Consider the following 15,685-nt stretch of genomic DNA (forward strand, 5'->3'; position numbering starts at 1 on the left):
TTTTCACCAGTAAATAACTCACAACTTCAAAATCTGTTTTCACAACTTTTATATTATTTAATCACAAACAAAGGAATATTGTTATCGAGTAAGGCAGTTTGTACACCAGTTTGATATGTTCCTTAATTTTTTTGCAATTGAACATTTCAACTGCATAATTATAAAAACAGATACTAATGTATCACCACTGATGAGATTATTAAAACAAGAAGAAACCCACACATTATTTTTTAAAAAAGGTCATCATTAATCGAAATGTGGTTTCCCCATAGATGATTTATTACAGAGACAGGTTGCATCACAAATGGCACTCTATTCCCTATATAGTGCACTACTTTTGACCAGGGCCCATAACCCTATTCCCTATATAGTGCACTACTATGACCTGGGCCCATAACCCTATATAGTGCACTACTTTGACCTGGGCCCATAGGGCTATGGTCAAAAGCAGTGCCGTATATAAGGAATAGGCTGCCATTTGTGACTCGGATATAGAGATAAAACACATAGTGATTCTCAAACAATAAGGGCTTGGGAGGAATGAACAGAAGACACCGATTTGAACGTAAATAATTAGAACATTAAAAAAAAAAATGTACGGACAATTTTTACTTCTCATCAATTACACTGTAGCAAGGTTTTTTTTTAGAGCGAGAATGAGCAAAAGCCATAATTTCATGTCAATATATTAAAAACGGGGCTAATTTATGTCATCAATCATGAAAAACATGATACAGTACATATTTCATCATTATCTGCAAGTCCTGATAACCCATGTCAACTGAACAGAGCAATCTGAACACCTGCCAAGGGCTGCTCAGAACATGGATGTAAGTAGCAGTTTCAGTTCAAAACAGACAACTTTCAGAAAAGCAATCAGCTATTTTGGCAACAAATGTGATCTACCAGTAAAGGCAGATAAAGCAGACAGAGTTCTGGGTCCCACAATGAATGACACAAAAGCCAGGGAAAGTGTTTGGTTGTGCACCACAAAATACTGTCCTACCTAATGCATGCTAGTATTTCAACCAAACACAATTCCTGGGTTCATATTTCAAATACTTGGTCTTATACAAAATAAATGCAAGCCCACTGAGGGTACAATACATTATGAACACCTGCTCTTTCCATGACAGACTGACCAGGTGAATCCAGGTGAAAGCTATGACCCCTTATTGTAGTCACTTGTTAAATCAACTTCACTCATCAGTGTAGATTTAAAGAAGGATTTTTAAGCCTTGAGACAATGGGCAAGACAAAATATGAAATGCATTTGAATGGGGAATGGTAATAGGTGCCAGGCGTACCGGTTTGTATCAGGAACTGCAACGCTGCTCATTTTTCACGCGCAACAGTTTCCCATGTATCAAGAATGGCCCACCACCCAAGGACATCCAGCCAACTTGACACAACTGTGGGTAGCATTGGAGTCAACATGGGCCAGCATCCCTGTGGAACGCTTTTGACATCTTGTAGAGTCCATGACCTGACGAATTGAGGCTGTTCTGAGGGTGCAACTCAATATTAGGAAGGTGTTCTTAATGATTTGTACACTGATGGCTTTTTAAAATACTGATCAATTACCAGGGAGAGACCCAAAGTGCCATTTACAAATCACAATAGAAAAACCATGACACTTTAACAAACACAGGTTAAATGTGGGGGTGGCAGGTAGCCTAGTGGTTAGAGCGTTGGGCCGGTAACCGAAAGGTTGCTGGAACGAATCCCCGAGCTGACAAGGTAAAAATCTGTCATTCTGCCCCTGAGCCAGGCAGTTAACCCACTGTTCCCCGGTAGACCGCCATTGTAAATAAGAATTTGTTTTTAACTGACTTGCCTAGTTAAATTAAAATAATACGTCTTGAAAGATACACCATGATTGACTAGCAGTGATGGCATACAAAATATACTGGTGAGGGAATGTGGCCCAACAGAGACAGAGCGAAGAATACATCCAAGGCAAATTCCCTGTTAGTCAAAATACTAATAATCATAGATGAATGGGTCCTTAGTAGGGTTGGAAAATTCTGGAAACTTTAAATAAATTCCCTAGGTATGCCGGTTGGAGGATTCCCGGAATCGAGGGAATAAATCCGGAATCCTACAAACACGATTTCTGGAAAACCAGGGAATTTATTGAAAGTTTGCAACCCTAGTCCTTAGTGAAACTATTCTTATGTCCTGGAAGCACTACAAATGCATCCCTTACTAAACAATATTACAACAGTCTGACATGATAACGCCCTGTACGTGATTCAGTGAGTGAGAGAACACTGTGGAATAGGCATAGATCTCACTAAACCCATACTAGGACACCACTTAGACTGCATGCCCTTTACATTAGCTAAGTGGTAGGGTAGTGTTTTTACAGGAACACAGTCTAGGATTAATAACAGTGGTGCTAGTAGTAAAGGGGGCCGTAATGCATCGTGGGTATTAATCCCTAACTAGGGCAGGCAGGATGGCTGGTCCACCCCTGCTGGTGAAAACTTCCCCCACCCGCAAATCCACCCCGCTCCATCTCTGGCTGTGCTTTTCAGGAGCCTCCCTTCCTCTGCCCCCACGGGTCACAGAAGGGCAAATTAGGAATTTTCTGTGGAATTTTAAGCTTTTGTTCCATCAGGAATTCTCTGATCAGCTTTTTAACAAAGACACCAGCCTAACAGAGCTTTAATAAAAAAAAGAGTAGCAGTTATAGAGTAGCAGTTATAAAATCGATTTTTTCCTGAGAGAAACAAAGCCATACATAAGAAGAGTTCTGTAGCATTGTGCTGGTGTGTGTTTGAGAGTCTAGGGAAGGAAAGGAATGGAGTAAAAATACTAAAAACGATGCCAATTTGGCATGTCTTATGTGTTTGGGTGAATGTGTGAAACAGCTGTGTTAGTGTGTGTGTGTGTGGGTGGGTGCAGGGAGACATAGGGAAGTGAGATCTAAAAAGAGAGACAGATAGGAGGGATCTCCTCTGTGACCTACTGGACATGCACCAGACCAGACGGTCGCTGTGAAGAACATGGCTCCTCTCCTCCTCTGTTAGTTAGACAGTCTTCCTGGCTGTTAGTACTCTAACGATGCATCCCAGGCCACCTGCAGATAGAGCCTGGGACAGAGGGGAAGGAAATGAAGGGATGCCATGTCACTTACATACCTTATCATATGCAACTGTGTTTATCAAGTCTAATTAGTGTGTGTATGGCAGTACTTTTATCAAGTCTAATTTACATGTGTGTTTTTGTTATCCTCACAAGGACAGTAAAGCAAAGAACGTTCAGACAAGTGGGGATACTTCACCGGTATCCACAAGGAAAAAGGCTATTTTAGGCTTAGGGTTTAGGTTTACAATTAAGGTTAGGATTAGTGGTTAGGTTTATGGTTAGAAGTTAGGGTTAGGTTTAGGGGTTAAGGAAAATAGGACTTTCAATGGAAATCAATTGTTTGGTCCCCACAAGGACAGTAAAACAGATGATGTGTCGATGGCAGTACCTTTTCATGCCACTGCAGCAGGACGGCACTGCTGTTATCCGATGGCGTCTCAAAGCCTTTGTAGATGTACTTCATGAGCAGGTCCACTCCGTTGTTATCCAGAGACTGGACCCCCTTCTCTACGTCACTGCTCTTAAAGGCACTCAGCACCTTCAACACAAGGCCCTCTGCACAGTCCTGACAAAACACAATAAAGTTCCCCTAGAATGTACGCAAAGAAATCTCCAGGGAACCCAACTTAGTAACAGGTCAAAAGAATCTACGACATAGTCATAGGAACCATGACTGTAGGCTAAGTCTCTACTAAATACATTAGGTGGACCTAATGTTTATGTGGGCCTAAATGGAAGTCAGACACATATCAGCTCATTGTAAGTCTTTTTCCAATGAGTTGTCTAGACTCACCTTGACGTTCTGGTTCTTGGTGTTGATTGGTGGGTTCTTCAGGACTGCCTGCAAGGCCTCCATCAGGTTCCCTGTGCAGAGAGGGGTTAAGGAGGCAACGTGGACAATATCTGGTAGTCTGGATTATAACACTGTCCTAGAACAACTGTCTGTCCAATCAACCCTAACCTTGTCTTTGAAAATAAAATAGAATCATTACATCATATCAATACATGGCCATTCAAATCACATCAATACATTGATAGCAAACTGTGACATTCAATCAGACACTTGACAACTCAGTGTATGTAGCTACTAAACAGACAAGCAATCTGGGGTGTATTTACTACAAACCAAAAGGAATCAAACAGAAGCCAACAGAATTAATTTGTGCAATAGAAACTCTCGTTTTCGTTGCAAAACATTTTCCGTTTGGAGTAAACGGATTCTGCACTTTCCGCTGCAAAGCGTTTTAAAACGGTTTGCTGAGGTCTTGGTCTGAATGAAAACACCCCCGGCTACACCAGAGAGGAAGCGAGAGTGTTTACTCCGCCCAAAATCTGTCCATGTTAAGCAGATCATCAATTATTAGGAAAGTGAGGATTTTTGAATGGGGGCAATGAGAGAGCGGCGAATTTGGTCAAGACAAAAAAACTAATTGCTATTTTTAATCGTGACGGTTATTTGATCTAAAAGAAGTTTCATAATGCTTAGGAAGCCTAGCGGTTAACTGAAAGGTTGCTGGTTTGAATCCCCGAGCTGACGTGAAAGATCTGTTGATGTGCACTTAACCCTAACTGCTCCTGTAAGACTCACTGGATAAGTGTCTGCAAAATTATGTAATTGTAGAAATATAAGGGGTAGTGATGCACCGATATGACATTTTTGGCCGATATCCGATATTTTCCCTGCCAAAACAAATAAAAACGGCGATACCGATATTTAACATTTTAGCAGCCTTTTAAGCATTCTAGTACAGTTAAATAGTTAACACACACACACGGACGCAGCGGTCTAAGGCACGAGGCGCTACTACAGTCCCTGGTTCGAATCCAGGCTGCATCACATCCGGCCGTGATTGGGAGTCCCATAGGGCGGAGCACAATTGGCCCAGCGTCGTCCGGGTTTGGCAGGGTAGGCTGTCATTGTAAATAAGAATTTGTTCTTCACTGACTTGCCTAGTTAAATACAAGTTACACACACACACACACCAAAAAGTTATTTGTTGGCATTTACGTATGTCCCCATTACCAGTAAAACACAATCAAAACCTATTTCTTTCACTTACTTGCTGTTTCGTTGTTCATTTGTTCAGTCGTTTCATTCTCAACCAGGATTTCATCATACATGTCAAGCAGTGAAGTTTCAGCTCTGTCTGTCCGTGTCTTCTCTTCCTCGGTGCGCACTGTCACTGTGTCCGTTTCCATCTTGTCCAGCTGTGTATGTAACATTTCACGTAAACCTTGTTTCTTGTCTGCATCGAAGTAGCGGTCCTTATACATAGCATCGAGCATGGTGGCGACACAGTAAAGAGGCTCAGAGAGAATACCACCGAATCGCTTGTTCACAGCTTCGAGTACTTTTGTAAGTTTTAACCCCAAGGTCTGTGTGGGCAGTTTTGTTGAGGAGGCGTTTCAATGCCAAGACAGAAGGTATCACGTCTGCTGCAGACACAGTTGATGAGCTTATTTCTCCATTCAGTTGTTCAAATGGAGCTAGGAGTGTGTTCATGTTTCAAACATGTTCTCAAATGCCATTGAAATGGCAGCAGCGGTATGACAACCAGCACATTCTTGAGCATGCAATACGGCTTTCCTCAGTACGAAATCCTCGTCGACCCATTGTGCTGTCAGACTCAGCATGCTCATGGGGCTGACGTCGCTCGTCCAAATGTCAGTCGTGACGCCCATAGCAAGCAGTATAATGACTTCCATTATCTTGGCGTTAATGGATTTCACCTTTGAGTTGTCTCGCTGAAATGTTCTTACTCTTTCAAATGACTGCTCAACTTGAACTTGTTTAGTTATTGGAAATGTGCGCTTAGTATTTTTCTGCTTTTGTTCTGTGTAGCGCTGTATTTTACGTGGCATCATTACATCATCTACCTACGTTATATAGGTATGCACATCATCTACCTACGTTATATAGGTATATAGGTATGCACGTCATCTACCTATGTTATATAGGTATATAGGTATGCACGTCATCTACCTATGTCATATAGGTATGCACGTCATCTACCTATGTTATTATAGGTATATAGGTATGCACGTCATCTACCTATGTTATATAGGTATATAGGTATGCACGTCATCTACCTATGTTATATAGGTATACACATCATCTACCTATGTTATATAGGTATATAGGTATGCATGTCATCTACCTATGTTATATAGGTATATAGGTATGCACGTCATCTACCTATGTTATATAGGTATGCACGTCATCTACCTATGTTATATAGGTATATAGGTATGCACGTCATCTACCTATGTTATATAGGTATGCACGTCATCTACCTATGTTATATAGGTATATACATTACATTTACATTTAAGTCATTTAGCAGACGCTCTTATCCAGAGCGACTTACAAATTGGTGGATTCACCTTATGATATCCAGTGGAACAACCACTTTACGATAGTGCATCTAAATCTTTAGGGGGGGGGTTAGAAGGATTACTTTATCCTATCCCAGGTATTCCTTGAAGAGGTGGGGTTTCAGGTGTCTCCGGAAGGTGGTGATTGACTCCGCTGTCCTGGCGTCGTGAGGGAGCTTGTTCCACCATTGGGGTGCCAGAGCAGCGAACAGTTTTGACTGGGCTGAGCGGGAACTGTGCTTCCTCAGAGGTAGGGAGGCGAGCAGGCCAGAGGTGGATGAACGCAGTGCCCTTGTTTGGGTGTAGGGCCTGATCAGAGCCTGAAGGTACGGAGGTGCCGTTCCCCTCACAGCTCCGTAGGCAAGCACCATGGTCTTGTAGCAGATGCGAGCTTCAACAGGAAGCCAGTGGAGAGAGCGGAGGAGTGGGGTGACGTGAGAGAACTTGGGAAGGTTGAACACCAGACGGGCTGCGGCGTTCTGGATGAGTTGTAGGGGTTTAATGGCACAGGCAGGGAGCCCAGCCAACAGCGAGTTGCAGTAATCCAGACGGGAGATGACAAGTGCCTGGATTAGGACCTGCGCCGCTTCCTGTGTGAGGCAGGGTCGTACTCTGCGAATGTTATATGCACGTCATCTACCTATGTTATATAGGTATATAGGTATGCACGTCATCTACCTACGTTATATAGGTATATAGGTATGCACGTCATCTACCTATGTTATATAGGTATGCACGTCATCTACCTACGTTATATAGGTATATAGGTATGCACGTCATCTACCTACGTTATATAGGTATATAGGTATGCACGTCATCTACCTACGTTATATAGGTATATAGGTATGCACGTCATCTACCTACGTTATATAGGTATATAGGTATGCACGTCATCTACCTACGTTATATAGGTATATAGGTATGCACGTCATCTACCTACGTTATATAGGTATATAGGTATGCACGTCATCTACCTACGTTATATAGGTATATAGGTATGCACGTCATCTACCTACGTTATATAGGTATATAGGTATGCACGTCAGCTTTGACATCGGTTTTGCACATCAGCGTTAAACTAGACATTGGGCCGATGCTGATGTTGTCATTTTTAGCTAATATCGTCCGATTCCGATATGCTCACCGATATATCGTGCATCCCTAATAAAGGTGATACATGTGACATCCTGGTAACTTTGAGAACTTTATATCATTGTTGTCCCTGAAGAAATTCAAGGCCGTCTTCGCATATTCATGACGCTAGCACAGCATCTCGCTCTCGACTGACTACAGGAGGTTAACGTCAACACTGCTCATCGAAAAATAAGTATGCAAATAACGAGATGTATCCACCAATCCAAAGAGAGGAATAGGTGAGAGCTTGACAGCCCACCCTTCCGCTCGATGGACAACAAATCCCATTGTTAGAGCGGAGACACAAGCATCTCATCATTATATCCATTATCTCTGGCTACACCCACCAACACAGCAGACCCGGAGGCAGAAAAAAGTGACTAAGGGGGCAGTTGAAAATCGGCCAGGGGACAAAACATTTTGGGTTTCTTGCGTTGGAATTATACTGAATTCTGCTTATATCACACTATAAACAAAGTTCAAATCCAGAGACTCCGAGATCATTGAGTGCTTTTGAAGATACAGGTTGGCAAGAAATTGGTAGCCCATCTCCGCTGTGCTGTATCAGGGGCTAACATAGGGGCCTTCTAGCAGTAGTAAGGACAAAGATTTAGCAGGAGGCAGGCAGGTAAAGGTGCAAATAAGTGTTGGATTTTTTACACAGCGCCTGTGTTTCAAAGATTATGCTGATATTTACAAATATACACTACACAAAAGTATGTGGACACGCCTTCAAATGAGTTGATTCAGCTATTTCAGCCACACCCATTTCTGACAGGTGTATAAAAATCAAGCACACAGCCATGCAAACTCCATAGACAAACATTGGCAGTAGAATGGCCTTACTGAAGAGCTCAGTGACTTTCAATATGGCACAGGGCCCTGACCTCAACCCCATTGAACATCTTTGGGATGAATTGGAACGGCGACTGCGAGCCAGGCCTAATCACCCAACATCAGTGCTCGACCTCACTAATGCCCGTGGCTGAATGGAAGCAAGTCCCCGCAGCAATGTTCAAACATCTAGTGGAAAGACTTCCCAGAAGAATTGAGGCTGTTAAAGCAGCAAAGGGGGGGGGACCAACTCCATATTAATGCCCATGATTTTGGAATAAGATGTTGGACGAGCTGGTGTCCACATACTTTTGGTCATGTAGTGTATATAAAATGTTTGGACTTGTCAGCATTCAAAAGACCAATTTAGCCACACCTATTCTTGGCGTGCAGGCCAGGTATATCTATGCACGCTGAAGTGCGCGCGTTCACTCAACATTAAACATGACAGAGAAACCGGACACATGCTCTCCAAACAAAGAAATTGACAGTAAACTGGTAAATGCAATTAAATAAACCTAAAGTGTTGCGCAGTTTGTGAGCTCTCCAAAAAACGTTTCCACTTGGAGAATGAGAATGGTATGAATGTATATTATATTTAATGAATGATAAAAATGTCTATAACCAAACATTCTAAATGAATGGGGGAATATGTTGAGATTAACAGTAATTTGACTGATGAATATATATTTCACGGGGCATTGATAAAACCTGACTAACAATTGACACAATGAAACACATTTTTTGTGCGAGAGACGCGCCCATAGGGGGGAGAGAGAGAGAGAGAGACGCGCCCATAGGGGGGAGAGAGAGAGACGCGCCCATAGGGGGGAGAGAGAGAGACGCGCCCATAGGGGGGAGAGAGAGAGACGCGCCCATAGGGGAGAGAGAGAGAGAGACGCGCCCATAGGGGGAGAGAGAGAGAGACGCGCCCATAGGGGGGAGAGAGAGACGCGCCCATAGGGGAGAGAGACAGAGACGCGCCCATAGGGGAGAGAGAGACAGAGACGCGCCCATAGGGGAGAGAGAGACGCGCCCATAGGGGAGAGAGAGACGCGCCCATAGGGGAGAGAGAGACGCGCCCATAGGGGGGAGAGAGAGAGACGCGCCCATAGGGGGAGAGAGAGAGACGCGCCCATAGGGGGAGAGAGAGAGACGCGCCCATAGGGGGGAGAGAGAGAGACGCGCCCATAGGGGGGAGAGAGAGAGACGCGCCCATAGGGGGGAGAGAGAGAGACGCGCCCATAGGGGGAGAGAGAGAGACGCGCCCATAGGGGAGAGAGAGAGACGCGCCCATAGGGGGGAGAGAGAGAGACGCGCCCATAGGGGAGAGAGAGAGAGACGCGCCCATAGGGGGAGAGAGAGAGAGACGCGCCCATAGGGGGGAGAGAGAGAGACGCGCCCATAGGGGGAGAGAGAGACGCGCCCATAGGGGGGGAGAGAGAGACGCGCCCATAGGGGGGAGAGAGAGACGCGCCCATAGGGGGGAGAGAGAGACGCGCCCATAGGGGGAGAGAGACAGGCCCATAGGGGGAGAGAGACGCGCCCATAGGGGGGGAGAGAGACGCGCCCATAGGGGGGAGAGAGACGCGCCCATAGGGGGGAGAGAGACGCGCCCATAGGGGAGAGAGAGACGCGCCCATAGGGGAGAGAGAGAGGCGCCCATAGGGGGAGAGAGACGCGCCCATAGGGGGAGAGAGACGCGCCCATAGGGGGAGAGAGACGCGCCCATAGGGGAGAGAGAGACGCGCCCATAGGGGAGAGAGACGCGCCCATAGGGGGAGAGAGACGCGCCCATAGGGGAGAGAGACGCGCCCATAGGGGAGAGAGAGACGCGCCCATAGGGGAGAGAGAGAGACGCGCCCATAGGGGAGAGAGAGACGCGCCCATAGGGGGAGAGAGAGACGCGCCCATAGGGGAGAGAGAGACGCGCCCATAGGGGAGAGAGAGACGCGCCCATAGGGGAGAGAGAGAGACGCGCCCATAGGGGAGAGAGAGAGACGCGCCCATAGGGGAGAGAGAGAGACGCGCCCATAGGGGAGAGAGAGAGACGCGCCCATAGGGGAGAGAGAGAGACGCGCCCATAGGGGAGAGAGAGACGCGCCCATAGGGGAGAGAGAGACGCGCCCATAGGGGAGAGAGAGACGCGCCCATAGGGGAGAGAGAGAGACGCGCCCATAGGGGAGAGAGAGACGCGCCCATAGGGGGAGAGAGACGCGCCCATAGGGGGGAGAGAGACGCGCCCATAGGGGGGAGAGAGACGCGCCCATAGGGGGAGAGAGAAGCGCCCATAGGGGGAGAGAGAAGCGCCCATAGGGGGAGAGAGACGCGCCCATAGGGGAGAGAGACGCGCCCATAGGGGGGAGAGACGCGCGCCCATAGGGGGGAGAGACGCGCCCATAGGGGGGAGAGACGCGCCCATAGGGGGGAGAGACGCGCCCATAGGGGGGAGAGAGACGCGCCCATAGGGGGAGAGAGACGCGCCCATAGGGGGGAGAGAGACGCGCCCATAGGGGGGAGAGAGACACGCCCATAGGGGAGAGAGAGAAGCGCCTATAGGGGGGAGAGACGCGCCCATAGGGGAGAGAGAAGCGCCTATAGTGTGCCTTCGCCACTCAAACCTCCCCTTATTCTGGTCGACATTTTAAATGATGCTTGAGAGACGTTCCTCACACATAAGCAGTAGCCTCATAAAAACTGTGAGGACGCAGCAGTGGTCATTTTCCCTTCAACTGAAATCATTACAGTTCAGTATTTCTAGCCAGGCCCTTAAGCTGCACACACCACCCAAACTAATGGACATGTGACAGGCAGAATAGCACTTTCCAAACGAGCACATGATACATACTGACCAGCATGGTACAAGTTCATGAATGTAGATTGGCGGAGCAAATAAAAGGAACGTCATTAACAGTTGCCCAGAGGCAGATGAACACTTTGCCCAGGCGCGAAACACTGTCCAATAACCTTTATCCCCGCATGGGCCTTTGTTGAAGCAGATTGGGTGGTATCCAGATGTTCATATCGTTTCCGTACCATACCGGGGTATACAGTATCACCAGAAGTGCACACAAGGGGCACTATTTAAAATAATACAATTTATGCAACAAGGATCTCGATCCAGGAGGACATTAAAAATGTCTCTAGTCTGGGTTACCAGTCTTTTTAACTAACATTCCACTCCTTGCCATCCATGTCACTGACAAATAGACTGGCCTTTCGGCAATCTCAACATTCAATATGCAGCTGGATTTATGGCGGAGTTGCTCATTGGTTGTTGGAAATAACATTAATATACTCTATATATTCCATGTGGAGCCTCGAAAATAGAATTATAACAAAGTCAAAAACAAACATTTAGATGTTGGCAAAGAAAGTTGTTGTATTTGAGGCTCAAAGCAAAGAGGTTTTGTGGTTGGAATTGCAGTATGTATTTAGTTTGAGGATTTAGAAATGAGCTAGTAACTTTTGACAAGACTGGTTTGATCAGGACAACAACAAAAAACAACGGTTGCTTAGCAACTGGAAAACAAGGTGTTCTGTGGAGAGAAGAAAAAGTGAAAGAGTTCCAATATTTGGATAATCCCTGTGATTGGAGGATAGCAGTGAGGGCTATCAAATCAGGATCAATTCCGCTGTTCTCCTCGAGCTCATTAATGATAGAATGTTTATATTTGAAAAAGGCAATGACAAGGAGTGGAATGTTAGCTAGAGAGACTGGCACTCAGGCTAGAATGTCTCTGCTGTAACCAAGAAGCTTGATCTTGAAATCTAGCCACTTAGGTAGCAATTTAGCAAACCAAATACAAAGCTGGACCCCTGAACTGGACATCATTTATTTTACACATCTTAAATGTCTTAGAGTTATACTTAACGTATAAGCAGTTATAAGCAGTGGCATAGTATTGAAAATCCTACGATATTTTGAAATGCCCCGGTATATCATCCAAGACTAGAGCATTCTCTCCCGAACTTGACCCCGCCCTTATAAATCAAAAGCAAATATTACAGGCGGAGGTGTATGACGTTATTCACTTAGCTTACCACAGACATGAGAAGCGTTTTTCCCACTTTTTATGGAAACCCAAAAGGAATCATACCTAACCGCCCAGTGGCTTTCCATAGCCCCCCTAGACACACCATGGCTTGCTCTGTCCATTGTGCTGACAAGATCTATATGAGAAGATCCTAGTTACACAGAATTCATCTGATGGCATTGAAGAGTATACCACATCAGTCACCGGCTTCATTAATAGAAGCCATAGATTACAGGCAACATCCGCACTGAGCTAAAGGCTAGAGCTGCCGCTTTCAAGAAGAATACTAATCCAGACGCTTATAAGAAATCCTACTACGCCATCTGACAGACAGGCAAGGCATCAATACTGGACTAAGATTGAATACTACTACACCGGCTCGGACGATTGTCGGATGTGGCAGGGCTTGCAAACTATCACGGATTACAAAGGGAAACCCAGCTGAGAGCTGCTCAGTAAAGCAAGCCGACGAGACGAGCTAAACACCTTCTATGCTTGCTTCGAGGCAAGCAACACTGAACCAAGGCGTGAGAGCACCAGCTGTTCCAGATGAATGTTTGATCACGCTCTCCGCAGCCGATGTAAGGAAGACCTTTAAACAGGTTAACAGTCACAAAGTCGCAGGGCCAGACGGATTACCAGGACGGGTACTTGGAGTATGTGCTGATCACCTGGCAAGTGTCTTCACTGACATTTTCAACCTCTCCCTGACACAGTCTGTAATACCTACATGTTTCAAGCAAACCACCATAGTCCCTGTGCCTAAGAACACCAAGGTAACCTGTCTAAAAGACTATAGCCCCATAGCACTCACATCTGTAACCATGAAAGGCTTTGAAAGTCTGGTCATGGCTCACATCAACATCCCAGAAACACTCGACCTACTCCAGTTTGCATACCGCTCCAAAAGATCCACAACAACCTCTCCCTCGGGCCTCCCGAGTGGCGCAGCCGACTAAGGCAATGCATCGCAGTGCTTGAGGCGTCACTACAGACCCGGGCTGTGACACAGCCGGCCATGTCTGGGAGAAGGCGCACAATTGGCCCAGTGTAGTCTGGGTTAGGGGAGGGTTTGGCCGGCCGGATCGCGCTCCAGCGACTCCTTTGTCGGGCCGGGCGCCTGCACGCTGACTTTAGTCGCCAGGTGTACGGTGTTTCCTCCGACACATTGGTGCGGCTGGCTTCCGGGTTGTGTCAAGAAGCAGTGCGGCTTGGCAGGGTCGTGTTTCGGAGGACGCATGGCTCTCGACCTTCGCCTCTCCCGAGTCCGTACGGAAGTTGCAGCGATGGGACAAGACTGTAACTACCAATTGGATATCACGAAATTGGGGAGAAAAAGGGTTAAAAAAAAAACATTTAAAAAAAATTCAAAATAAAAACTCTCCCTCAACATCAGCAAGACAAAGGAGCTGATCGTGGACTACAGGAAACAGAGGGCCAAACACCCCCATTCACATCAACGGGGCTGTAGTACAGCAGGTCGAGAATTTCAAGTTTCTCGGTGTCCATAAAAAGATTTGGCATGGGCACTCAGATCCTCAAAGTTCTACAACTGCACCATTGAGAGCATTATTGTTACTATTTTCTATTTATTTAGCAAATGTGTGTCTTGCTTTTTAACTCTGCACTGTTGGGAATGGGCTCGTAAGTAAGCATTTCACTATAAAGTCTACACCTGTTGTATTCAGCATGATTTGACAGCACAGATAGATTTTTTTTGCCCCAACCTGTCACTCAATCATTTGAACTTCTTATTTCTTTTTTATGTAACGTTAGGGACATAAAACAAAAAACTGAGGCTGTACAAAATTTGAACAGAGGGGGCAAGGCCCCTTTAGCCCCCTTGTGAAGCCGGGTTCTCAACACTCACACAGGAAGTTCTGCAGAGAGATTCGTCCCGCTGCTACTGACTTATAAGGCATTGAACTCCACTTCCCCATTCAATGTTTATCACAAGCCTCAGATGACATTGTCGTAAAACTTACTCTGAAGGGTATATGAGGGAATCTAAAGGAACCAACGGCTAGTTATATCCCTTTTCTGAGGAGTTGTAAAACAATCCCTGGAATGTGACTACCAAACAGGGTTGGGGTTCTTCATTGGGGTACTTAGGTTATCTTGAGCTGAAATTGAATTGATATTGACCCCAATAATCCTTATCAATGCTTGTAGATAAGTAGCCTCAATCATACGAAACAGCGAGTTTACTAACTTGTGCACATTTACACTTCCCGGCAAATTGAATCTAGACGAGTATTAACGTTTGACATCAATTGGTGCATCTGAAATAGCGTGTACTCTTGTCATTCATATCGTTTCCAAAACAGGCAGAACCATTCTCAACAATGTTATCCCAGCTTTCATCATCTAGCAATCAAGCAATATCAAGTAGTCCTAATATACTCAGACCTTCTTATTATACCTCAGTGAGTCCGACAGATAACAAGCTAGCCAGCTGCCAACCCTACCACACCTCGCCAGTTGAGACATGATGGCGCTTGGCACCATATTTACAGCAGCACCAACACTAATGCATGCAAACGAACCGGCAGATACACTGGCCAAATGAGCAAAAAAACAAAAAACATTGCTTTGCTTTGCTAGCTAGATAAAAGGATATTGTCTGATTAGCGAGTCCACTTCTGCCACGTCAGGACCCAGCTGATTTTCACCTCCATCCTCCTCGTCAACAAATTTGTTCTCGTCGTATTCGTCAACGTCTACTGTTCTGAATCGATTAGACACTGTATTCTTCGACATTGTGCTAAATTTATGTCCCTTCTTTAGATACAAAATAATGACATTTAGTGATAAAATATGCCGTTTACAGCTCTAGTTTGGGAGGCTTCTTCCTGCCTCTCACCAGCGTCTCGTCAGCAACACCAAAAACGACAATTTTCTAAATAAAAGTATCTCACGTAACAGTATGAAAGTGTCAATATCCTGTATTTATTCATGATATATGAAAAAGAATTGCCAAACATTAATAGTGATTCCTATTTGTTCATATTTAAGTGACATTTGGGTTTTAAAACATGTTCTAATGTCAAACAAATGTTTGATTTTGTATCATACACCTATTTACGTTTTACCGTGGACTTTTATTTTAAAGGCAAAATTGAAAACCGGAAGTCTTAATGTAGATGGGATTAGAGAGAAAAAGGAGGAAGAGAGAGGACCAACTCGGCAGAAAATCTGTCTCCCTCCAGCAG

General features: G+C 45.3%; 1 protein-coding gene across 1 annotated transcript; it reads right to left on the reverse strand.

Moving 5' to 3' along the window:
- Positions 1 to 32: 32 nt before the first annotated feature.
- arpc5b (actin related protein 2/3 complex, subunit 5B) lies at positions 33 to 15,376 on the reverse strand. The gene is made up of 4 exons (XM_014123559.2): positions 15,094 to 15,376; positions 3,887 to 3,959; positions 3,482 to 3,658; positions 33 to 3,098 (listed from the first exon to the last, which is right to left on the reverse strand). Exons 1-4 carry the CDS (start codon positions 15,231 to 15,233, stop codon positions 3,036 to 3,038), a joined length of 453 nt encoding a protein of 150 aa, XP_013979034.2. The 5' UTR covers positions 15,234 to 15,376; the 3' UTR covers positions 33 to 3,035.
- Positions 15,377 to 15,685: the final 309 nt, after the last annotated feature.

Source organism: Salmo salar, chromosome ssa10 (assembly GCF_905237065.1).
Source record: "Salmo salar chromosome ssa10, Ssal_v3.1, whole genome shotgun sequence".
Lineage (NCBI taxonomy): Eukaryota > Metazoa > Chordata > Actinopteri > Salmoniformes > Salmonidae > Salmo > Salmo salar.

Coding starts and splice junctions, on each gene's coding strand:
- arpc5b (XM_014123559.2), bottom strand. CDS start 15,233: ATGTCGAAGAATACAGTGTCTAATCGATTCAGAACAGTAGACGTTGAC. Junction 3,960..15,093: donor GTGGACTCGCTAATCAGACA/ATATCCTTTTAT, acceptor CCCTCTCTGCAC/AGGGAACCTGATGGAGGCCT. Junction 3,659..3,886: donor CCAAGAACCAGAACGTCAAG/GTGAGTCTAGAC, acceptor GTGTTTTGTCAG/GACTGTGCAGAGGGCCTTGT.